This window comes from Typopeltis vanoorti, chromosome 9 (genome assembly GCF_054136105.1).
Source record: "Typopeltis vanoorti isolate ZY-2024b chromosome 9, IOZ_Tvanoo_1.0, whole genome shotgun sequence".
NCBI lineage: Eukaryota > Metazoa > Arthropoda > Arachnida > Uropygi > Thelyphonidae > Typopeltis > Typopeltis vanoorti.
Window position 1 is genome coordinate 93,172,569 of NC_143557.1, and position 25,037 is coordinate 93,197,605.

The 25,037-nt window shown below is 36.2% G+C and overlaps 1 protein-coding gene across 1 annotated transcript in view; it reads right to left on the reverse strand.

Annotated features, from left to right (window-relative positions):
• The window catches only part of LOC150103256 (DNA topoisomerase I, mitochondrial-like), a 364,529-nt gene that overhangs the window by 35,411 nt on the left and 304,081 nt on the right, over positions 1-25,037 (reverse strand). Inside the window, exons 13-14 of the mRNA XM_090398605.1 lie at positions 24,177-24,304; positions 11,091-11,185 (exon numbers count right to left, since the gene is read on the reverse strand). Coding sequence (XP_090254731.1) covers positions 11,091-11,185; positions 24,177-24,304 — 223 coding nt within the window. The remainder of the gene's footprint in view (positions 1-11,090; positions 11,186-24,176; positions 24,305-25,037) is intronic.

Here is a 25,037-nt window from a genome sequence, read left to right on the forward strand (position 1 = left end):
GTGAATTAATGTACAGCATTAATTCACTCACGCAGCTTCCTTAATTGAAACTAAGGGTTTATTCTAAATGATGTTTGAAAATCACTAATCCAAGAGTTTTTCAACCTGGAGTCTGTGAACTTTGATGGGAAAAAAAAAATTACATCTTTATTTTCACTATCCTCTAAATGAAGTTTACCATTTCTTTCAATTATGAATGTATGCAACAAACCACAGTAATATTAGCAGGATCTGCAATCCTTTTCTTTCTGATTTAAACTTTATCAAAGATGTTGGGCTAGCCTTGTCAAAGACCGCCCCATAGTTAATGTTCTCATTAAAGTTAAGCAGCAACCACTTTCAACAATGACATGTCTTCAAAAAATTTAATTTAATTTTAATTGCTCTTCTTTTGTAGATGCCTCTTTTCACAGTAATGAATTTTTGTCCATCTCCAAATTGCAATGCCGTTTTGGAATGCTGATTGTTTATGTGTGTTATTAAATATTTGTAGTGCCTCTTATGAAGATGAAAATCTCACCAGACAAATCTTCTAAAAGCAGTATCAGGTACCTTACAGCACATTTAGCAAATGACTACAACTTCTATAAAATAAACTGCATTCTTCCTACAACCAACATACAAGTTCACAGCAAAACTATTTCAATCCTTTATATGTAGTGTATATCTGAAAAGGTAGCTACAGTTCTCTTCAAATATAATGTCCATTCCACTTTCATACCACATATCTAGCTGGCTCATCTAACTTCAACAAATTGGCTGCATTAAAGTTCCTTGTGACTGAAGCTTCACCTACTTTGAATAGACTGGTAGGTCTGTTAACATCTGCCTTGAAACACACAAAAACTAGATCAATCTTCTGTATGACACATCAGGACTGAAAGAAAACAACTATGGTGCATAAAAGTTGGTACAGATCTGAGACTATTTTTAGAATCAGTATTAGCTATGAAGCACTCTCTAACCTCAAAAAGTTGGATGCATTAATTTGCAAATAATATGGGAGGCATTCTAAGACCACGTTCAGCATGACTTTCCAAATTAACTTCATTGATATCTAGCCACTAGAGGGATGCCTTGTAAGGACAATTATCTTTTCAGTTACAATTTGAATTGTGCTGTGTGTCTGTGTTTACCAGTTGTAATGTGTGCTCAGATGATGATAGTTAAAAACCAGCAAAACATTCGAGCAAAATAAGTTCAATAAATAGTAAGTAAAATAGCAAGTTCAATAAATTAATTGTCTTTTCTTTTAGTGCTGTTTTTACCATGAAGCACTGTCCTGAATAAACTTACTTTTTATCATAGCATATTTTCAGATAAATTACTACATCCTCTGTGTTTTTAATATTAAAACCAATTTTAGGAACAAGAGCCCCCCCCCCTTTCCAAAAAATGAAGTAAAGCCATCAAAATACCCAGAAGTATATACAGCAATGCCTGTTTTGTTAAGTACCTTACCTAGGACAAGCAGAGCGATTCACAGAAGAAAGAAGGAATCAACGTCATAAAACTATACAACATAAAAGGGTACAAGGGTTGTTTGAAAAGTTTAGTAAAAACATAAGTTAAACACATTTTTTTTGGAAAAAAATCACCTTTATTTCTCAACATAGTCTGCATCAAAGACTGCACATTTGGTAGCAAGTTTCCAATTTTTTCATCCCAACTAAAAAGTAGGATTTGTCAAATTGTGCAAAATCATCATTGACTGCCTTGATGACATCCTCGTTCAAAGAAAATTATTCCCCACTGAGCCAAATTTAAGTTTGGGAACAAGAAGAAGTTACACGGGGCCAAGTACGGAGAATATGGTGGATGTGGAACTAATTTGAACCTCAATTTGTGCAATTTTGCCACTGCAATGGCTGATGTGTGGGATGGTGCACTGGCTTGATGAAAGAGCACTTTTTTGTGTGCCAATCTTGGCTGTTTTTTCCTTCAGTTCTTTTAAACGGTCCAACAATGATCCAAATAGTCTATCATGATAATTCCAAAACAGTAGCCATCACCTTCCCAGCTGAATAAATGGTCTTCACTTTTTTCAGCGCTTTTTCACCGGGCATTGTCCACTGTTTTGACTGCTGCTTGGACTCAGGTGTTTAGCAGTGGATCCAAGTTTCACGAATCGATGCAAAAAATCCAGCAAATTGCAATTAAACATCGGCAAACAACACTGCATTGAAATGTCTTTTTGCATGCTTTTTTTGATCGACAGTCAACAATTGCGGCACTCATCGTGCACACAACTTTTTCACGTGCAATTTTTCATGTAGGATATTATACACCCATTCAGTTGAGATGCCTACAATCTCAACAATCTCACGCACTTTCACTCTGCTGTCTTTCATACGATACCATGGATTTTGTCAATTCCTTTGTAGTGACCTCAGTCAGGTGTCCAGAGCACGCTTCTTCTTCGACGGACTTATGACCACATTTAAACTAATTTATCCAAAAATAAATAGTCTTTAATGCTGGTGCAGCCCCATGAACTGCATCTAACTCAGCTTTGATCTGCACACCCATCCACTTCTTCAAATAAGTGTTTTATCACTGCACGAAACTCGTTTGTCTCCATTTTTATGAAAAATGTGAACACGGTCATTATAAATGTTTGCCAAATGAGAACTACACATTGCACATGACTAAATTTTGCCAGGGTTCATGAAAAAGATGATACGTGCCAACACTGGTATGAATAAATGAATTGTGTCACCGTCTATTGGAAATTTACCAGACTTTTCAAACAACACTCATAAATACCACACTTCGTTTTAAACATTTTGATATGTGCAGTCATCAAAATATATTTGAAAATATAGAATATTTTCTCTTTCACAGAACAACATGCACTAACAAGAACTGGTATATTATTTTTATTCAGAAGTGTAGTTACATTCTGAAAGCTAAAAAAACTAACTAGGCAAGGAGAATAAAAATTAGCCCCAACTTTTAATGCTCTTGAGTTCACCAAGCAAGAGCCATATCCGACATGGAAAAGTGTGTAATAATTACAGCAAAAAAAAGCAACTAAAGATTCAATGGAGAATTCATTCAAACTCATCTAACCAGAAATAGACAACCTAACATGTACTAAAATTGTCGTATGATTTTTTATACGTGTTGCTAATTTTAATTTGTAAATATCTTAAAGCTGAAAATGGATGTTCTACTGTATACAAAATTTAATATAATCAATAAAACAGTCGTTTGAACTACTTTTGATACCTTTACTTTCTATGTTGTTTAACCAGAATTACATTAAATACATACACACACACACACTATGAAAATCAAATGTATACACTTATTTAAATTAAGGGGATATTAAATCCCACATTGTTTTAGAACCGAATAAGAAACTCAAAGATTGGAATCAGAGAGTTTCTTGCCGAATATAGTATAGTAAACTATAAAGTATCGGCGATCACTAAGCGTCCGCTAAATGCAAGTGGCCCAGCACGTAGTGCAATACCGGAAATCTCGCAGCAAAGTCGGTAAAGTTCTGATCACTATTCTTAGGTATTTACCATAATGTAAAAACACATTTCCTAGGAAATGTGTTTTTACATTATGGTAAATTTACATTTCCTAGGAAATGTGTTTTTACATTATGGTAAATTTACATTTCCTAGGAAATGTGTTTTTACATTATGGTAAATTTACATTTCCTAGGAAATGTGTTTTTACATTATGGTAAATACCTAAGAATAGTGATCAGAACTTTACCGACTTTGCTGCGAGATTTCCGGTATTGCACTACGTGCTGGGCCACTTGCATTTAGCGGACGCTTAGTGATCGCCGATACTTTATAGTTTACTATACTATATTCGGCAAGAAACTCTCTGATTCCAATCTTTGAGTTTCTTATTCGGTTTTAAAACAATGTGGGATTTAATATCCCCTTAATTTAAATAATGTTTTTGTTGCCGAAATGAAGCTTATTAGCTCTTTATATTTAAGTATACACTTATGTTTTCAAGTGACCATACCATCTTCGATTAGCTCTGCTTATACATTCTTGAATCCTAACAATGTCAAATTTCTTCCAAATATCTTCATTTTCCTCAGGGGTCACTTTAGTGAGTATGGGCGTAGCAAACCCGAGGTACCTGATGCTGGACCATGCCTTACTTCATGTAAGGCATGGTCCAGCATCAAATGTAACATGTAACATGATCAGGCCATCAAAAAATGTTCATACTGCATCGTCCGTCGCACGGGTTACCAAGGGACGTGTTTGGGTTTTAGGCAGAGGGACCCATTCGAAAAATATGTTAAAGCTCCCTTAGACACCACTCCTCAGTACTCTGATAGAGGAAACTCCATCAATGGGCCCGCTACCCATTTGGGGAAGTGTTTAGGGGAAGCACAAAGAAATGGTTCTGAAAAAGGACGGAAATGGCATCAGACTATGGCTTTAGGCAACTGGAACATCTTCTTTCTGACAGGGAAGGAGTTGGAACTGGTCGAGGAAGCCAAGCGCTACTGGCTAGACTTAGTCGGGCTTTCTTCGACCAAGAGGAGAGGCTCTGGAACTGTCGACCTGGATAAGGGGTGGAAACTCTACTACTCTGGTGTGAGCCCGACAATGTCTGCTCAGGCAGGTGTGGGGATACTCACAAGCCCCCAGCTGTCAGACTGTGTTGCTGAGTGGATCCCATTGGGGGGGGGGGGGGGGGAATGGATATGTGTGTTAAGGCTTCAGATGAAAAACCATGATTTGGCTGTGGTGCACGCCTATGCATCTAATCTGGAGTCAGAATACTCTGCCTTCCTAGAGGAAGTGGATGCTGCTTTTGACAGGGTGGCAGACATGGAATCAGTCCTGCTAATGGGCGACTTCAATGCACATGTTGGAACAGATGACCAGACATGGAGGGGTGTGGTTGGGAGGAACGGAGCCCCTGATCTTAATGCGAATGGGCTGAAATTATTAGACTTCTGCTGTACTAACAGCTTGTCCATAATGAATACCTTCTTCCAGCACTGAGAAGTCCATAAGTATACCTGGTACAGGGATACACTAGAACAAAGGTCTCTGATTGACTTTATAGTCTCAACAGATCTATTTTCCTCAGTGTTGGGCATTCGTGTGAGAAGAGGGGCAGAACTGTCAACTGACCACCACCTTGTTGTGTGCACTCTACGGCTTCAGAAACCAGATGCTACCATCAACGCTGGTAGGCCTAAGCAGCTATAACGCATGAAATGGGAGACATTGGAAAATGAGGCTGTGAGGAAGAATTTTGCAGATGACATTTCCTCCAGGTTCAAAGAGATTCCCAAGCATACTGCAGATGTTAAGGAGGAGTGGAAGCTGTTCAGAACAGCTGTCACTGCCTCTGCACTCTCATGCTGTGGCAGAAAGTGGCTCGGCATGGCAACGGGCAATGAGAAAAGGACACCTTGGTGGAACCAAGAAGTCCAAAAAACTGTCCGGCAAAAAAGGAGACCAACCTAACATGGCTTTGGGTCAGGTCACCTGAGATGTGTTTGCGGTATGCTGAGGCACAAAAAGCTGCTGCAGAGGCAGTAAAGACAGCAAAGCAGAAGGCTTGGGAATCCTTTGGAGAAAGATTAGACTCATCCTATGCAAATACAAAGTATTCTGGCAGACCATCGACCGCCTTCGAGGGAGGAAATCGTGTACAGCAAGGGCAATTAAGGCCTCTGATGGTGCACTTTTAGCAACTGAGAAGGATATCTTCCACAGATGGAAGGAATACTTTGAGAGCGTTCTTAACCCGGATGGCCCAGCAGTTGTGGACATCCAAGAGGTGCAGATCAGAGCAATGACTAGTCTCACAGCAGAAGAGGTCCATTTAGCAATAAAATCACTAAAATTGGGCAAGGCTGCTGGCAATGATGAAATTCAGCCCGAAATGCTAAAAGCCTTAAATCGTGTTCTCTGGCTGACTCGAGTGTGTCAGGTTGCTTGGATATCTGGGCAAGCACCAAAGCAATGGCAGAAAGGCATAATAATACCAGTCTTTAAGAAGGGAGACTAGAAGGATAGCAGTAACTATCGTGGCATCTCTCTGCTCAGCCTGCCTGGGAAAGTGTATGCTAAGTGCTTGGAAAGACGGTGCAGGAGCATAGTTGAGTCAAAGTTCCAGGAAGAACAATGTGGCTTTCATCCTGGTAGAAGCACAACTGACCAAATCTTCACTTTAAGGCAAATCTTTGAGAAATCTTGGGAATATGCCAAGAATGTCTACACATGTTTTGTGGACTTGGAGAAGGCATATGACCGGGTTCCTCGGGATAAGCTTTGGCAAGTAGTACAGGCGTATGGAGTGGATGGCCAACTATTAGCTGCCATCAAGTCCCTGTATGAATGCCCAGAGTTTTGTGTCAGGGTAAACAGCACAACGTCTGAACCTTTAACATTCTCCATTGGCTCTGCCAAGGGTGTGTGTTCTGTCACCCCTCCTTTTCATAATATTTATGGACTGAATTGATAGGCACAGCCGAGGCAGTGAGTGTGTCAGAATTGAAAGATGTAGCATTGGACATCTGCTTTTTGCAGATGACCTAGTTCTGCTGAGCTCTTCCACAGATGACCTCCAGTGAACTCTGGATAGGTTTGTAGCTGTGTGCAGACGCCGGAATGTAGATCAGTGTGGCCAAAACTGAAACATTTGTGGTCTCAAGACAACCATCCCAGTGCACTCTACATGTAAGTGGAGTCCCAATGAGGCAGGTGGAGAAGTTTAAATACCTTGGGTCCATATTCACGAATGATGGAAAATGGGACGTAGAGCTAGATACTCGAATTGGCTTAGCAAGCTCAATACTGCGGGAGCTTGGCCATTTGGTAGTATTGAAGCAGGAGTTAAGCCAGAAGGCAAAGCTGGCTGTCTTCAATACAGTCTATGTCCCCATCCTAACCTATGGTCATGAGAGTTGGGTAATGACCGAAAGAATGCAGACACGAATCCAAGCGGTTGAAATGAGGTTCCTTCGAGGAGTTGTGGGGCTAACAAGACTCGACAGAGTCAGAAGCTCTGCAATTCGAGAACCCTCAATACTCAACCGCTGCTTCTCCATGTTGAGAGATCACAGTTACGTTGGTATGGGCACCTGATCAGAATGCCACAAGAGAGGCTCCCTCAGCAGGCCCTCTTTGCTAAGCCAGAGGGTGGGAGGCCACGTGGAAGACCAAGGACTTGCTGGATAGATTATATCCAAAACCTTGGGTGGACACGTTCGGGAATCCCACCAGAACACCTGAGCTTGGTGGCAGAGGATCATGACCATTGGAAGTTCCTCTTGCAGCTGTTGCCCCCACAACCCAATTAGGAAAGGTGGGTCTTGAAGATGTATGTATGTATGTATGTATGTATGTATGTATCTTCATTTTTAACATGATTCCATCAGAGATTCCATCTCTTCACTCCTCTTATTCTTCCCAAAACTCTCTTAACTGTGGTCTGTAGTCCTTGATCGACTGTTTTATTTCTAATTTCTCTCTTACTGAATATGATGGTAAGTCAGTCAAATATAAATTTATTCAAGTGGCTGCCCATCATATTAGCTTTGTTTATTATATAAGCTATCTACAAATTTAATTTGTCATTTTCACTAAAAATTATACCAAAACATGAAGTATTTTATTTTTTCTATAAGCTTTTCATTGAAACTGCAGGTGATATTTTCCACATCCTGCCTATTGCCATAGTTAATCTTTTTATTGCTGATTTTCATGCCAGTTTTGTTACATTAATTATTGAATTTAGTTAAGGAATCCTGAAGACTTGGTGGATTAATTTAAAAATATAACATTTGTATAGGTAGAGCCACTCTAGCCAAGTAGATCAAGGGAGAGGTGCCAGACACAGAGAGAAAGGGATACTCTGGTTGTCTGGGTAGGGGTGGAGCCAGAGGCTCATAACCTCTTTTTATAAAAAACAAACAAACTCAGAAGCATCCAAAGGAAAAACAGGATGAATTTACTGGAAAAACAACCATAAGAAAAAGAGAAATGATTTGGAATAATGGATATATTAAATGCTGCCATTTGGAATGTTGAGGGCTTAGCTAGAAAAGAACCATAACTCAACATGCAGTTAAAAGAGAAAAAGATAAATATATCAGTATTAACTGAAACCAAGAAAAAAATTAAAGGGAAATGTAGAAATGGCAGGCTATGTACTGATATATAGTGGTGTGTAGCAGAATAACAGTGTGCCCTTCGACTATAAAAAACATGGGTCCGATTCTCATCATGATGAGAGGAATCTTTATATGGGCTTTTTCATTTGAAGATGAGTTAGCCCATTCTCATAGGGAGGGTAACATGGTGTTTCTCCCAGAAACTTGGGTATTTTCATCCTGCAAATGGCTATGAGAACAGAAGCAATTTACAGACAAAAAAATACTATTTGTTGTGGTAGCTGAAGGATTAAAGTAAGGAAGATAATGATTTGTCATACTTTCTCTTAAACTCATTCATATTACACAATATGAAAAAATATGACAGCATAATATTTTTATTTATTATTTTTCTGTCTCATTTAAATCTTGAACTGATGAGACTGAAATTGTGTAGCTTGCTGGTGCTTTTATTGGGAACTGTCTTATCATTGAATCTGCTCATGGATCTGTTTAAGCTCACTTTTGAGCAACTGTTTTAAAAAACACATCTTGTCAATTGGAAGCGAACATCAACTCACTTTCCAAGGTTTAGAAAATGTTTTACTGAGAGGAGACATGAGGTTGGTTGATTGAGGTTGGCAGACAGTTTATACAAGCTTAATCTACCTTTGCAAAACAGGTATGCATCAAGTGACTTTCTCTGATGTCCAGTCTGCAATTAAAGTGTCTCTTTCTTTCTCTTACTTATGAGAACATTCCAACTTCCATTCAAGATTAGTTTTCCCTTCTTAGGTTGACTCTCAACATTCAACTTATATTAGCAAAAAACATATTACATCACAGCCTCCAAAAAGCTTGGTATTCTTTTTTTTGTTCAAAATGCTACTTCTCTCCTGCTCAACTCCCAACACTTTATAACTAGTCACTTTCTCACATATACTCTGTTTCTGCATCATGCTTTTTTTTTTTTTTATAGGCACATCCATACACTGCTCCACCAAATGACCATTACCATTCCTTCACGTTCTTCTAAACCACATAGGAACTAGAGCAGCCACTAGTCAATATCCATACAAAATTCACCTCCAAACAAATCAAACTACTAATCTTCCTTCATTTCATTTGCCTCTATTCTTAGTAACAACTTTTCCTATATTGTTTTACCCAATGAATATTTTTATATTAGGCTTGATAAAAAAAGTTTCACCCAGTGAATATAACCTCTCCTCCATCTCAGCTTTTCGAAATACTTGTTAACAGATTTCTTCTTTTTCCTTAACCTCTTGTCCCAAAATAGCACTGTTGTGTTAGAGATCTTGTGATCTCGCGTCTGGGATCAAGCTGTTTACCACAATTTTTATCCAATTCATAGAATAAACATGTTTGTATACAAAACTATTGTCACCATCAACATTTCAGAAAATAAATTAATATTAGTGATATTTACCATATTTTTCTGTGTATAAGATGCCCCCATGTATAAGACAAACCCTACTTTTTCGAACCCAAAATTAAGAAATCAATATTTTAAACATCTCCACTGTCTAATCATGCACTCAGTGGGAGGAGGCTAAACTGTCTCTCTAAAGTTTTATTTCCATGTTCTGTTGCGTAATTGATGACTTTTAATTTGAATTTTTAAGAATATGACAATCGTTTTTTATTTTAAGATATTTTTATGGGCTAGTGCTCAAAATATTGCTAATGCATTAACTTACCCTGCCAACGAGTTGCAGACGTATGAATGCTTTCAGAGTTCTGATTGGCAATTGACAGAGTTAACAAAGGCTAGTGATTGGCGGAAACAAGATACCGGCAGTTTAAGCCGCTGGTCTCTCAACCAGTTACCCCCCCCCGTGTATAAGACGACCCCTACTTTTTGGTCTAAAAATTTTAGAAAAAAGTATCGTCTTATACATGGAAAAATACGGTACTTGGCTAACAGTAATCTGTTCAATGTTCCTCATGATTCTTTCAATTCTTCCAAACAATTAATTTCAATATATCATTCATCATATCCTAATAATATTTTGCAATCCTGAATACAGCAATTTCTGAGCAGATTTTCACCAATGAAAATCTACTGGCCTCACTTGTAGTACATTTTGTTAAACATCAGTTGTTTAATGTAGCAACTCTTAAGATACTCCCCACCTAAGTTTAAAAGGCTTTTTCAATTTTATATATTAGCAAGGCTACCCTACATTTATTTTCTATTTCTTAAAAGTATTCCTACAGTTAACTTAGGAAGTCTAGCATTGGCACTGTATGGGGTATTCATATACCTAATAACACAGCTAAGAGTTATGTAATATATTCTACCAAAAAACTGAAGCCTGCATGTATATGCATTTATTCCTCAATATTACAAAGGCAGATTAATATTTGTTCAGTTAATAGCTTAAATAAATATAAGAGACAACAGTATAAAATTATTAGAGACATGTGAAAATGACTTCAAATAAAGTGAAATTGGTTAGTATATCATCACTACTATGACCAGCATTTCAAATTCATTCATTTCAATAAAGCGTCAAAAATTAACATGCCATGACAATGAAAGGTCATGAAACTTTTATGTTTTTGTCAATTTGCTTAATCATCTGGTGTAGGTATTCCAAGAACAAAAGTAACAGCAAAAATCATTTTCTGTCTTCAAATCATTGTCACTTGAAAGAGCCAATTTCAGTGAACAAATGTTGGAATATATAATACTGATCATGACGAATAAACATTGGATTATTATCTTTTTATTTGCATTTAATTTACTATTTTTTGGGGAAAAATTGATGCTTCATGTTAAAAACGGAATTAACATTTTTATATTTTATTACTTGGGTGATATTTATCATTTCAAGATAGTTATAACAATCAAATTATACAATAACTGTTATAATAACTAATAAAAATAACTGCAACAATTTAAGATATTTAATGCTGAAAAAGAAAATGTAAACAAATAGAAACAAAATATAAAAATATTTACCTTTTAGTTTTATCATTACTTGTTTCCTTGTATTCCTTTTTCGCTTTTTTAAGGTCCTTCTTGAACTCACGAATCTGTTCTTTTTTATCGTCAATCTATATTAACAGTCAATATAAAATATGAATAATAACAGATTCTTATTCAAAATTCAAGTTATAGTTTTAACTCATTAGCCCAAGTTTTGCAAAGTAATTTAGTTTCTAATCCTAAATGAAATTGATATTGATTATTATTCTTAACAATATCCAGAATACCTACAAAGAAAGTGTTAATCATAATATCATAAATGTCAACTCATAATTAGATAACTATATAAAATAAGACAGTTACTAAACAGAGAGAGATGTCTATAGATCCTATGTTAACTGAATACTCCTTTTTGAATTCAGTAACACATGTAACTCACAGATCTTTCTTCATACAAAAATTGAAAATTTCTAAATAACAGTATTTTATTATTACCCCAAGACCTCATGGAGTCAAAGACTCATCTGGGAGGTCCTTTTATCACACACACATCTCATCATACCGTGTCTTAAACACACTCAACCTCCTTGCAGAAACCACACTCTCAGGAAAGGCAATCATTCACAACTCTGCACGAAAAAAACCTGCCTCTCACTTCCCTACTCACATCCTCTTTATACAGTTTCCAGGGATGATCTCTGGTTCTCCCCCCCTGATCTCCCACTATTCTCTGTAGAACTTCTCCACCATTGATCTTATAACAACCCCATTACCAACATGTAGGTCTCTATCATATCTCCACTCTTCCTCCTCTCCACCAGACTCTGCAAATTACATTTTCTCAATCTTTCCTTATACTCAACATTCCAGAGGTCAGAAACTACCTTAGTCAGTCAATATTTGGACCCTTTCCAACATCTTTTCACCCTTCTGAAAACCCAGTGACCAAATCTGGGCACAATAGTCCATGTGTGGCCTAATCAAAGCCTTATACTACAGAACAAGAATCTCCCAACTTCTACACATCAGTGTCCTCCACATCATTCCCAGAAGCCTTTGTGTTGTCTTCACAATTTTGGCGATGTGTCCCCTAAATTTTAGATCCTTATCCACTATCACCCCCAAATCTCTTATTTCCTCTATCTCCAACAATATATTCTCACCAAGCATAAATTCTGCATCCTATGTTTGTTTTCCAAATTTTAAAACCTTACATTTTGCAACATTGAACTAACATCTCCAATTCCGTGCCCAATCACTCAATTTATTCAAGTCTTCTTGTAAGGCCACAACATCTTTTCTACTCTTCATGGTTCGTCGCAACTTTGCATCATCTGCAAACAACTGAATATCTCCATCCAAATCTTCACCTATATCGTTAATATACAAGTTAAACAGTAATGGCCCTAAAACAGACACCTGAGGCACTCCACTAGTGACTTTCCTTTTCCTGGATATTGCACCCCATACACAACTTATTGATACTTATCAGATAGCCAGTATCCAATCCAATGCACTAATCTAATATCCAACCCCGTCTGCTCTAGTTTGACTGTCAATTTATCATGAGATACTCTATCAAAAGCCTTTGCGAAATCCAAGTATATTACTGTGTATCCTTCTCCTCTGTCCAAGGAAGCAGTCACTTTATTGTAATAAGTAAGTAGATTACTAAAACATGACCTCCCTTTAGCAAATCCATGCTATCCATCAAAGATAATGCCATTGTTATCAACCCAACTCTGGATCCTAGTTCTCACAAGCTTCTCCAACAACTTAACCACAACACCTGACACACAGATAGGCATATAATTTGATGCTTGAGTTCTATCACCTCCTTTATGAAGTGACACAATCTTGCCCTCCTTCCGCTCCTTAGGAACTTGACCAAGTGCAAGACTCGTATTAAAAAAATATGTCAAGGCAGGTGTCAACTCCCTGGCACATTCTTTCAGAATACGTGGTGATATATTATCAAGTCCCACAGCCTTATTTACATCTAGTTTGCTCAACTCCTCATACATCTCTTGCTCACTTACAGTCAGTCTCTCCTCTCCATCATCAACTGCTCTCAATCCTTCCATGAAGTCACATTCATAAGATTGAAAGATCTTTACGAACTGCTCATTAAGTATCTCCACCACACATTCTGCAACAGTTGTCTTTATACCATTTTCTCCAATCAATATCATCCTTCTATAATCATTCTTTCTTTTGCTGGCTACATATCAAAAGAACTCCTTAGGATTCTTTTTGGCTTCATTAGCTAACTGCTGTTCATACCTCTCTTTAGCTACTCTCACCAACCAAGTCACCGTCCTTGCCTGGTCTTTGTAGACCTCATGAAATTGGCTATTTCCACTTCTCTTATGCTACCTCCACAATGCCTTCTCTGTATCGCATGCTTAATCTCTTTATTCATCCATCTCACACCTACCTTATTTAACCTTTCTCACCTTTGGAATGCATTTAAGACATTGCATCTACTAGATAGTTTTTGAAAATCCCTCAAGCTGCATTGATCTCTTTTCCAGCTAACTGCTCATTCCACGCTACACCCGCAAGCGGTCTCCTGAGCTCTTCATAATCACCTCCCCCCCCATAGTTCCACATATACCCATTTCTCACAGCGGTCCTCGCACGGCTGACAACCACCCAGGTAATCACCTCAAGGTCACTCTCACCAATTGGTGGATGATTTGACACCTCATTTATAATTACATCCTCTGATAAGATGACCAAATCCAAGACCGATAATCCTCGTGTGCCCTCTGTTACATACTGTCTGAGGTATTTATCCCTCAAAAACTCAAGAAACTCATTTTCTTTACTTCCAGTTGCGATCTCATCATTCCAGTCTATATTGCCATAATTAAAATCACCCCACCCTTTTCTTATTTGCTGGCTAATTTGACTATTCATTTCACTATCACCACCATCCATATTACTTGGTCTATAACAACATCCCATCAAGTATTTGATTCCATTCACCTCTATCTCACACCATACTGCCTCAAAACCACTGACCCTATTTCCCATTTGCATCTCTACTTTGTATGGACATAACTCTTTCGCAATCATCAATAGCACTCTCCTTCCCTTTTTATCCATTCTACCCTCACAAAACACATCATAACCTTCCATCTCTATTCCTGTCAGGATGTCATCCTCTTCCAACTATGTCTCACTTATTCTGACAATCTTTGGGTAAACAGACACAATTAGTGCAACCATATCATCTGCCTTGTTTCTTATACTTCTAGCACTGGTATACAAACACAACAGCTCATTTCTGGATCTACAGCTAGTTCCACTGATACCACTCACTAGATGTGGTCTCTCCATGCTAGACTGGGGCCATTTCCCTTTCTGCTTCTTCATTTTAGAACCCTTTTCAATTCCAACTGTTTCCTCTTGATCCCTGGTCATCCCATTCCTTTCCTGCCTATACATGCTCTCACCTCCTCTTGGAGCATCCACCTTTCTCACGCTTCGCACCCTGTCCACCCTGAGCCTCCCCGTTTCCCTGCTCCTCTTGCCCCCCATTCTCTCATTTTCTATACTCATACCACTCATTTCCCCATTCATATCCACTTCTTCAATCTCTCCTGTCTTACTCTCCTGCTCTTCCACATCACTCCTCACTCGATCTGATTCATTCTCTCTATTCACTTCTCTACATTCCAGCAGCAGTCTCTCCAAGCGACTCGCACACCATACCCACTCAAATGCAGTCTATCTCTCCCATATAGCTCACTTCGTCCCTCAAAAACCCATTCCACACATTAACAAACTGTACTCTCATCTCCTCACACATTTCAGCCAGCATATCATTCATAATCCTTGCTCTCCGCCTCATTTCACCACAGTCATACCTAGGCAACACACTGACTACCCTTCCTGTCACACTATTCTCTTTTATCCGTCCAAGCAGCCTTGAAATTTTGTCAGTTATCAATGCCAATAATAAATATCAAATGAAACTCAATTCTCATCCATTTACATATTGCTTTATTTTAACAATACTGTTATTTAAAAATGTAAATAAACTGCTTATATAATGCATTAAAAATTAAAAAATTATTCAAAAAATAATTCAAAAACTGTAAATTGTTTTATGGAAGTGCATTAAATTATACTACTGATGTGGCAAAACATATGTAGAGAGGATAATTAAATATTGTATATAATCAGAATAAATAGGAGCAAGAAATCTGTTAAAGTCACAATAATTATGATTTCTAAAATATTATGAGAAAAAATTAAACAATTAAAAAATTTAAAAAATTAAAAAAATTAAAAATTAAAGAAAAAAAAAATTAAATTAAAAAATAAAACATTATGAGAAGTTTCTTATTTAAAACCAAAAATTGATTGGCCAAGCTTACTGGAAATGGAACTACCAAAATATTAACCAACCTTCGATGCTACTAGATCTATTCCTTTAAAATATACCAATCGATGCCAGCCTGCTTAGCAAAATAGTTAGAGTACCTGCTCTCCAGCCAATAAGCTGTGGTGTTCAAATTGTTACTGGATGGATATATGCATGTGATTTTCTTCATGCAGGAGATGAATTTTATTGAGTGCAAGATGATTACTCTACTTACTGGATATCCGAAGTGGCTTGAAAATGATTTGTTTAGTATCTAGAGCAAGGTCTCTAGATTATGTAAAAAAATAAATAAATTAGAAAGAAAATAAGAAATCATTAAAAAAATCTACAGCCCATTTACAGTGCATTAATACCTTGAATGGGCTGTTTTTTATTTTTTATATAGATATTATATGTATACACTTCATGGAGTGGAGGCAAACAGATCATGTAGGTGAAGCATACCAGAAGTGTGCACTTCTAGAAAAGTACCAAGAATGTTAAACCCAACTACTACTCAAAGAAACTTTTTTTAAGGTGACCCCCACTGATGAAAGGCTTATTTGTAAACCTATAGTACATTCATACCATAGGCAGGCTAAGGTTTTTTTTTATTATGTTCTTGATTTTATATATATATATATATATATATATATATATTTTTTTTTTTAAAAGAATTGAATGACAAACCGAGAGAAAAGGAAAAAGGTTTAATAGTATCACACGACTAGTTTCGGCTTTTTACAGCCTTCTTCAGGTGTTTTTATATAAAAGAAAAGAAAAAACATTAAACATTGAAGATAAAAACTGTAAACAGCACAGGAAAGTCACCATACATATTTAACGTGAAAACATTGTAGTTAACGTATTCAAAGCTGTTCCTTCGTTGGTCACATTGTTAGGTGAGTGTGTGCGTACAGCATCTTGTGAGGGCCAGTATTTGATCACAGCAGAATGACATACGTACGCACTCACCCAACAATGTGACTATTCTCTATGTGATGTGATGATTGCTCTAGATTCTACAATTTTTCTCTCCAATTCGTCATGGCAATTGGAAATGTTAGATCTATCCCAAAGGATTGTATGACTATGGTTTTCATCATCAGAATCGGCCGAAAAAAGGATATGGCTGGATAAAGCACTGGCACGTGTGTTCTCTTGTAAGCGATGTCCCTCCTTTTTTATTTATTTAGTTCAACAAACAATTTCAGCTATATTTTTCACTTGGATGCAAGCATATTTTTCTTTCTTTTAAATTTTTGTATTCGTTACTTTCAAAGGCTCTTAACGATATCTGCTTAGGAACAAGCTTGCTTGCTTAGTTATCTATACAGGGTTTTTATTTCTTCTCTTGTTACATCGTGATAATTGAAATTTTCATATTCTTAAGTTATCAGGGTGTAACAATAGCACAAATAAGTTGATTTTCATCTTGAAGATGCATGTTTAATTCATTTAAATAAGTTGTTAAATCCACCAATAATGCTAAATCTGCAAGCTATTCTTTATCTTCAAGTTCTGGTACAAATTTTTCTTTTGATTCCATAAATGATGTAATTTCATTTCTCAAATCAAAATCTCTTCAGCATTTTACCTCAACTTAAGTCACCTTACTTCAGAAAAGTAAATGATGTCCCCATAATCAGCATCCATACTCTTAAGGAACTCTTGAAATTGACGATGATTCAATCCCTTGGACCATATAAAATTCACAACTTCGATGATGATTTGCATGACCTTCATTTTTAAGGCTTTTGTGCATAAATTTTCTTGATGTACGATGCAATGATATTTCATCAAATGTGAGTTGTTGGTGGCAATTGCATCATCTTCTATTAACTTTATAAGTCCAGCTTTTTTACCAACAATTGCCAGGGCGCCATCAGTAGCTATACCAGATATGTTGGCAAAGGTTAATGAAAATTGTATCAATGTAATTTTTACTGCTTCATACAAATCAAGAGATTTAGCTGTCTTTTAATGGCACCAAAGAAGCCATTTCTTTAGTAACTTTAAAAGGTGTTAATTTTAAAACATTAAAAGTAACATTAACTATTAAATAATGAGACAAGGTGCACTGTGAATCATGTACTCACATAGAGGTGAGATGCGCTTACGATGTAAATGACCTTGAAGGTTCTAGAAGCAATTGAGATAAGCACTGTTCACTGTCATTCCTAGTTAGTCTGTAGACAGTTATAAAGGAAACATGTGAAGTCGCTTTGCCGGAATAATGTCTAACGTTAAACTGGAGCTGAGCATCAATCTCATTAATTAATTGCAGAAGAAGATGTGGATTTTCCAGTACGATCCAGAAACAAAGAGACAATCGATGCACTGGAAAACTCCCATGTCACTGAGAATGAAAAAAGCAAGAATGAGCAAGTCAAAACTGAAGGCAATATCAATGGCATGGTAATGGTTGAATGGGTACCAGAGGATCAGACAGTTAACCAACATTATTATCTTGAGGTTCTGGCCAAGCTGAGAGAACGAGGGAGGAAGAAGAGACCTGATCTGTGGAGGAACAACACTTGGATTCTCCATTAGGACAAATAAGTCCACAGTCTGTAAAACAGTATCTGGTCGATAAGAAGATCCCAGTGTTGGACCATCCACCTTACTCGCCAGACTTAGCTCCATGTGACTTTTACCTTTTTCCAAAGTTGAAATCTGCATTGAAGGGCACCCATTTTCAGTCATTGGATGAGGTAAAGGAAAAAATGGCAGTGCTACTGAAGCAGATAACACCTGATGACTTGCAGCACTGCTTCCAACAATGGAAAATTCGTATGCAACAGTGTATAGATAGAGGAGGAGAGTATGTCGAAAGGGATATTTCCCCATTTTTTCAATTCGCCCAACTATAGTTTGGTACAAACTGATTTTAGAAAAATCAGTTTTTTTTTTTTTTATCAGAACAAATTATATCTGTGACACTTTCCATACATTGTTTAATTAACTCACCAAAAGTAAATGGTTTTGATTTTTTTGAAATTAGACTTGCTACCACATAACTAGCTTTTATAATAGAGTCTGAGTTGTAACTTCCTTGAAAAAACTTTGCTGAAATGACAGACTTTCTTTCAGTTCCTCTATTTTGTCTTTACAAAACATTCCTTGATATACATTGAATTTGGCAATGTCTTTGCATATAATGTCTTTTCAAATGATAATCTTTGAAAACTTACACGATTTCCAAACAAATCAAGCATAGTGCCTTGTTATATTTCTCAGCAAAAAAGTACTAATTTTGTCCATTTTTTATTGAACACTTTTCCTTCATCCACGATTTTTCTTCTTTTTTTTCCCCTTTGGTTCTGTTTTCTTTTGAGACAATGTTGAGTGAATGCTGGGGTAAAAAATTAATAATTAAATAATAATTTATTTTTATAGTATTAGCAATGTTGTATGTTGTAAATGTAATTATAATAATATCATGAGGAAAAAACTATTTGATAAATTTTTTGTACGTCCTATACCACAACTAAAAAAAATTATTTTAATTTATTAAATTATTTTATGAAATAACACAAGAAGCTAATAAATTAAAATATTTTTTTTAGTTGTTTAGAAGTTTAATCATTAAAAAACAATACATATATACCTGTTTAATGACAAAAATGCCCATCTTCATAGGAACCCGCACATGTAAGTAGGTTGAAATATTATTATCGGTAATCACTGTGTCTTACTAGCCAATTCGCACATGTAACCAACAAATGCAATATTAACCAACCCACAAGGCTAATATAATCTGTTACTTTTAAAACATACTAATCAAAATGATTTGGAAGCTACACTAAACATACTTGAACATCTTTAACAGGAAAGATAATGATCATCTTATAAAATATTCAGATTTAATTATTTATAAAATTCTGATACATGCAGGATTTGAAGACTGTGTGTGGCGAGCGCAGGAGGAGAAGTCAGAACCATACTGTACCCCTTTCCTACACAGCATTCTATTGTCACACACACAGTCTGCACTGGAGCACAGTGCAATAGTCATTAAAAAATTGCTAAAATCACATAATAATGTTAAACATTTTAAGATCTTATGGGGCCACAAGCGGCCCGTGGGTTGGATCCCTGATCTAGAGCTTTTCTCATTATGTGCACTCCATAGATGTTAAGTAGATCAGGGGAAAGGATGCAGCTGTCTCTCACTCCTTTTTTCTACTTGAAGCCATTCTGATGTATTTTTATTGATTTTCTCTGCTGCTTTGTTCCTCTTGTAAAGATGTTTTATTAAGTGCTCCAAGTGTACTTTAATTCCCATTTTTGTTAAGATTTTCCATAAAGTATCCCAGCTAACACAATCAAAAGCTTTTGTATTATCCACAAAGCACAGGTACATAGGGATGTTGAATTCATGTATTTTATTTTTCTATCAGATGTCTCAGTTTTGCACCCCCCCACCACTCAGATGTGTATAATGCTATACAATGTGGGAAGGGCCACTACCCAGACCCAGAAGAGATACCAAGGTTGAATAAATGCAGAAATCAAATATTTATATGAGTAAGAGTGCAGTAAGCAAGAATGCAAAAACTAGGCCTCTCCCCTTTTCTTGGAGAGTGATGAATGATTGGAATGGGTTATTGCAAGAATTACTTGTATTTTGTTAGTGAATAAGTTCAAAGCAAAGTATACCTTGCATTGTGCAAATGATGATTAGTGCTTGGTAAAAAAAAAGTTACTAGGAATACTGCAATGAGTCTATGGACTTGATGGAGGCATCCATGTAAGAATAATAATAGGTAAAGAAGAGAATGACCTATTAAAATATTTTATTGGATTATATTCATATTCTTGCTTTATAAATTTATCTCCTCGTGCATTTTCAGTTCTTCATTTGCTGCATTACGTTCTTTTTTATATTGAATTAGGCCTTATCATAAGATCTGTACTAAAAAAAAAGACTTTAAACAATTAAATCTGAATATTTTATATGATTATTATCTTTCCTGTTAAAGATGTTTAGGTATGTTTAGTAGTGCTTAAGGGTCAAAGCTGTATAACTGAGAGGAGACCTCCCCATAGCCTTTAAAGGAATGAGGAGAACCGACCAGGGCTTCTGACCTAATGTCCAATCCTCACCTTCTCGTGGTGCACCCTGTTGGGTATCTACTTGGATACTGAACGAACGAGGATGGGCTGGCAATTTGGGATTTAGCCGACCAAATTGCATTCTTATTGGTTAAACCAAAATAAAAAATGATGGTACAACATGACAAAATTTCATGCCGGCTGGGGCGTCGCCCAGTTAAACAAGGCAACAGTTGTTTTCGCCAGGGAACCAGGGTGAACAGCAAAAAGTCAGCTACTGGAACAAATCTGAAAACAAACTCCAACTCAATATCACCAGAGTTAAAGATCGGTACTATCAACATAAGAAGCCTGAATGGCAAAGAAATGGAGCTAGCTGAGGAATTAGATAAGTACCAGATCGACATAATAGGGGTGACTGAAACAAAAAACACCAAAACTGGTGAGATCTTTCTGAGCAATAAATACAAAATGTTATATTCAGGCAATGACAATCAAGGAAAAGAAGGAGTAACCATAGTATACAACACAAAATACGTGGTTAATCTTCTTAAATGGCAGTTAGTCTCAAGTAGAGTAATATGGGCAAATATGAGAATGGGGAACTGGACAAAGAGACTTATTTGTGCCTATGGTCCCACAGAAGGTTCTACTAAGGTAGAAGTGGAGGAATTTTTTGAGGCTTTAGAAAAAGCAACTGACACAATGAAAAAGAAAAAGTTGGTCCTTGTTGTGGATCTAAATAGCAGAGTAGGAAATGATTGTGAGACATACAAAAATATTTTGGAAAAATTTGGAAAAAAGAGCAAAGCTAATATTAATGGCAAACACCTGTTGGATTTCTGCTCAGGACATAAACTGGTTGTTACTAACACCATGTTCCAACATAAAACTGTGCACAAATTTACATTGAGAGAAGAGGCAAGGAATAAGAAAAGTCTCATTGACTATGTTATTGTTGATAGTGATGTTTTCTCCCTGGTGCAGGACACCAGAGTGTACAGAGGATTTGAAATTGGAAGTGATCACTATTTAGTCTTGAGCAGGATAAAATTGAATTTCATATTGAAAAGAATAACAAGGAAGAAAGTTTTAAAGCTAATAAAAGTTAAGCAACTCTCAGATGTGAACTGTAGACTAAAATACAGAAAGATTATTGAAGAAAAAATGAAATTATTGAAAAAAAATCTCCAAGGAATCAAACCTTGGAGATTCAGTGGCAAACTCTGAAGAAAACATTGATTGATTCTGCCAGAGAGGCATTTGGTGAAGTTGTCTGCAAGGGTAAAAAAATCAGAACTCCCTGGTGAACACAGGAAGTTAAAGAGGCAGTGAAGGAAAAGAAGAAAGCATATCAAAAGTTCCTGTCAAATAAGTCAGATTATGCTCTTAGAGAATACAGAGACAAATGCAAGAATGCTAAACACTGTGTAAAACTAGCTAAACAAAAGTCATGGGAGGACTTTGGCAAGAATATAGAAAATAAATATCAAGAAGGTGGCAAAATATTCTGGAGGTTGTTGAAGAAGCTTAGAAATGGAGGAAAGTGCTGTAAAAGGAGTTAGAGATGATAAAGATGACATGAAAAGGGAGAAAAAGATATCCTTGGAGTATGGAGTAATTACTTTGAAATACTGCTAAATGAAACAAGCAGTGATGACAACACAGTGGTAAAAAACACTGACCAAGCATCGGGAATACATATCCATACTTGAAGTAGAACAAGCCATCAAAGGCTTGAAATGTGGAAAGGCAGCAGGAGTAGATGATATTCGACCAGAAATGCTGAAGTATGGTGATATAAGAGTCTTACAGTGGCTGCACTGCATAGTTCAGAAAGCCTGGACAGAGGGACGAATTCCCGATGTTCGGAGTAGAGCTCTCATAGTACCCATATATAAAAAGGGAAATAAAACTGAATGTGAGAATTACAGAAGTATTTCCCTACTGAGTGTTCCTGGCAAGATCTATGCAAGTATACTTGAGAAACGGTTGAGAAGAATTGTGGAAGAAAAGCTTGGTGAAGAACAAGCTGGATTCAGACCAAATAGAGGCTGTCAGGATCAGATCTTCACTTTACGACAAATAGTCGAGAAAGCACGGGAATATAACAGAGATCTGTATTTAGTTTTGTCGATTTAAAAAAGGCATATGACGAGGTGCCAAGAGAGAAGCTATTCAATACGCTACAGTTATATGGTGTCAATGGGGCTTTATATCAAGCAATACTTAGTCTTTATTTGAATTGTAAGTCAGCAGTTAGAATTGAAGGAAGTACAGGAAGATGGTTTAATGTTAAATCTGGTGTGAGACAAGGATGTACTTTATCCCCTCTGTTATTCATTATCTATATGGATCACATTATGAAGGAAAGTGGTATTAAACATGATATCAAAATTGGAGATGTTAATGTCAGCTCTTTGCTTTATGCAGATGATGTTATACTTCTAAATAAATCCGCTACAAGTCTGCAAGATTCTCTGACTAAATTGAATAGCTGTTGTAATAGATATGGTATGAAGGTCAGCAATAAAAAGACAAAGACAATGAAAATAGGCAGAATCATTGAAAATGTCAACTGTGTTGTGAATGGAGAACCTGTGGTAGAAGTGAAACATTTCAGTTACTTAGGCACGATTTTTACTGAAGATGGTAAATTAAATATAGAAATAGACAACAGAATCAGCAAAGCTGGTATGGTAGGAAAGTCAATTGAATAAATTCATATGGAATAAGAGAGAAATTGGTCAGAACACTAAATTAGCTGTATACAAGACAGTGTTCAAACCAGTTTTAACTTATGGATCTGAGAGCTGGGTCAGAAGTAAAATACTTGACCAAAGACTAGAGACCGCAGATATGAGAGTCCTGAGAAAGATTATAGGTGTGAACAGATGGCATCAATGGCAATATCATATTAAAAACGATATTAGGAAAGAACTTGACATTGTCAACATTCAGGAATGCGTTAGCAGAGCTAATCTCAGGTGGTATAGTCACTTAAACAGAATGGGCGAAGAAAGATTAGCAAAACAAGTGTTCTCTGCCAGGTTGGCAGGAAAGCGACCCAGAGGAAGACCAAGATATAGGTGGATTGATACAGTATAAAGTGCCTTAGACGATAGAAATATAAGATCTGATAATGCTGGAGTCTTGACAAGTAACAGACTGATTTGGAGGAAAATTGTAGATAGGAAGTTAGTAATGATTTACTTTTTTTTTCATGTAGTACTATCATATCCTTACACCCCTTTAGGGTACATGGCAGGAATTTGATGATGATGATGGTATGTTTAGTGTGTGTCTTCAAAATCATTTTGATTATTATGTTTTAAAATTAACAGATATATTAGCCTTATGGGTTGGTTAATATTGGTGTGCATAGCTCCATTTATAGTAAGCTTAGTTAATCAAACATTATTAAGTAGTTTATTACTGAATTTCAGGCATCTATTTTACAGTTGACTCATTACAGCAAACACCATTATAACAAAGTATGGAAAAGTCCTGGCTGAAGCCCACAGGTGCAATGCCATCATTGCACCTGTGGAACGATGAAAAAAGTTTAGTATAGCACTATCTAGCAACTATTCTTGTAGTTCCTATGAGTTTGCTATAGTGAGAGTTGACTGAAGTCATAACAGAAATAACTTAATAGGACACCAGAAAGAACATCAAGTAACTACCTTTTTCTGCAAATTGTCCATTTGTTTTGAGAAAGTTTTTGGTACTGTCCTTTGATGATTGCATAGAACAGCGACAGCACGATTGGCTCTATTGTATGCGAGAAGCTTCTCTTGTACAGACATTTCAGCTGTGGAATATAATTATTATTTTATTTGATATGAAATATAAAAGCTATACATAATTAAATTTACATATGCTCTGCTATATAAATTAAAGTATTAAAGGATGACGACATGCCATCATGTAAATACAGCAATTAGATTCTGATATTTAAACATGAAGTTAATAATAAACTAAGCATCATAAAAAAAATAATAAAAAAAAAGAGGTATTTCACAATATCATTATTGTATAGTGTTTTATTTCATTACCAGTATTGAGTCTAAAGTCTATTTTGATTTGTTCACAGAAGACAATTAAATGATTGTCATTCATAAATTACTTTTATGAATGACATATATTTCTGTTCCTTGATATATATATATATCACCCATGAAAATTTATAAACTTATAGTATATCAGTATAGTGTGGATGAGAAATAAATCATTTTGATTAATTTTTCGATCACTAACCTTGTCTGATTTTAATCAAAACTGAAATCACGAATTACTTCTTATTATTTCTTTATTACTTACAAGATACAAGAAATTACTTTTTGTAGCATTTGGAAACTGTCACCTAATTTGCTCCCAAGAATGATTAAACCAAAACTGAACTGACTGGACTGGACAAATTTCTGTTAGAATTCCAAACACTGAACAAAATTTTATTAAAATCCATCCAACCAGAGCAGAGTTATTACATGCATACTGACAGATAAAATAAATCTAAAAGTCAGCTGTAGGATTTTTTTTTTTTT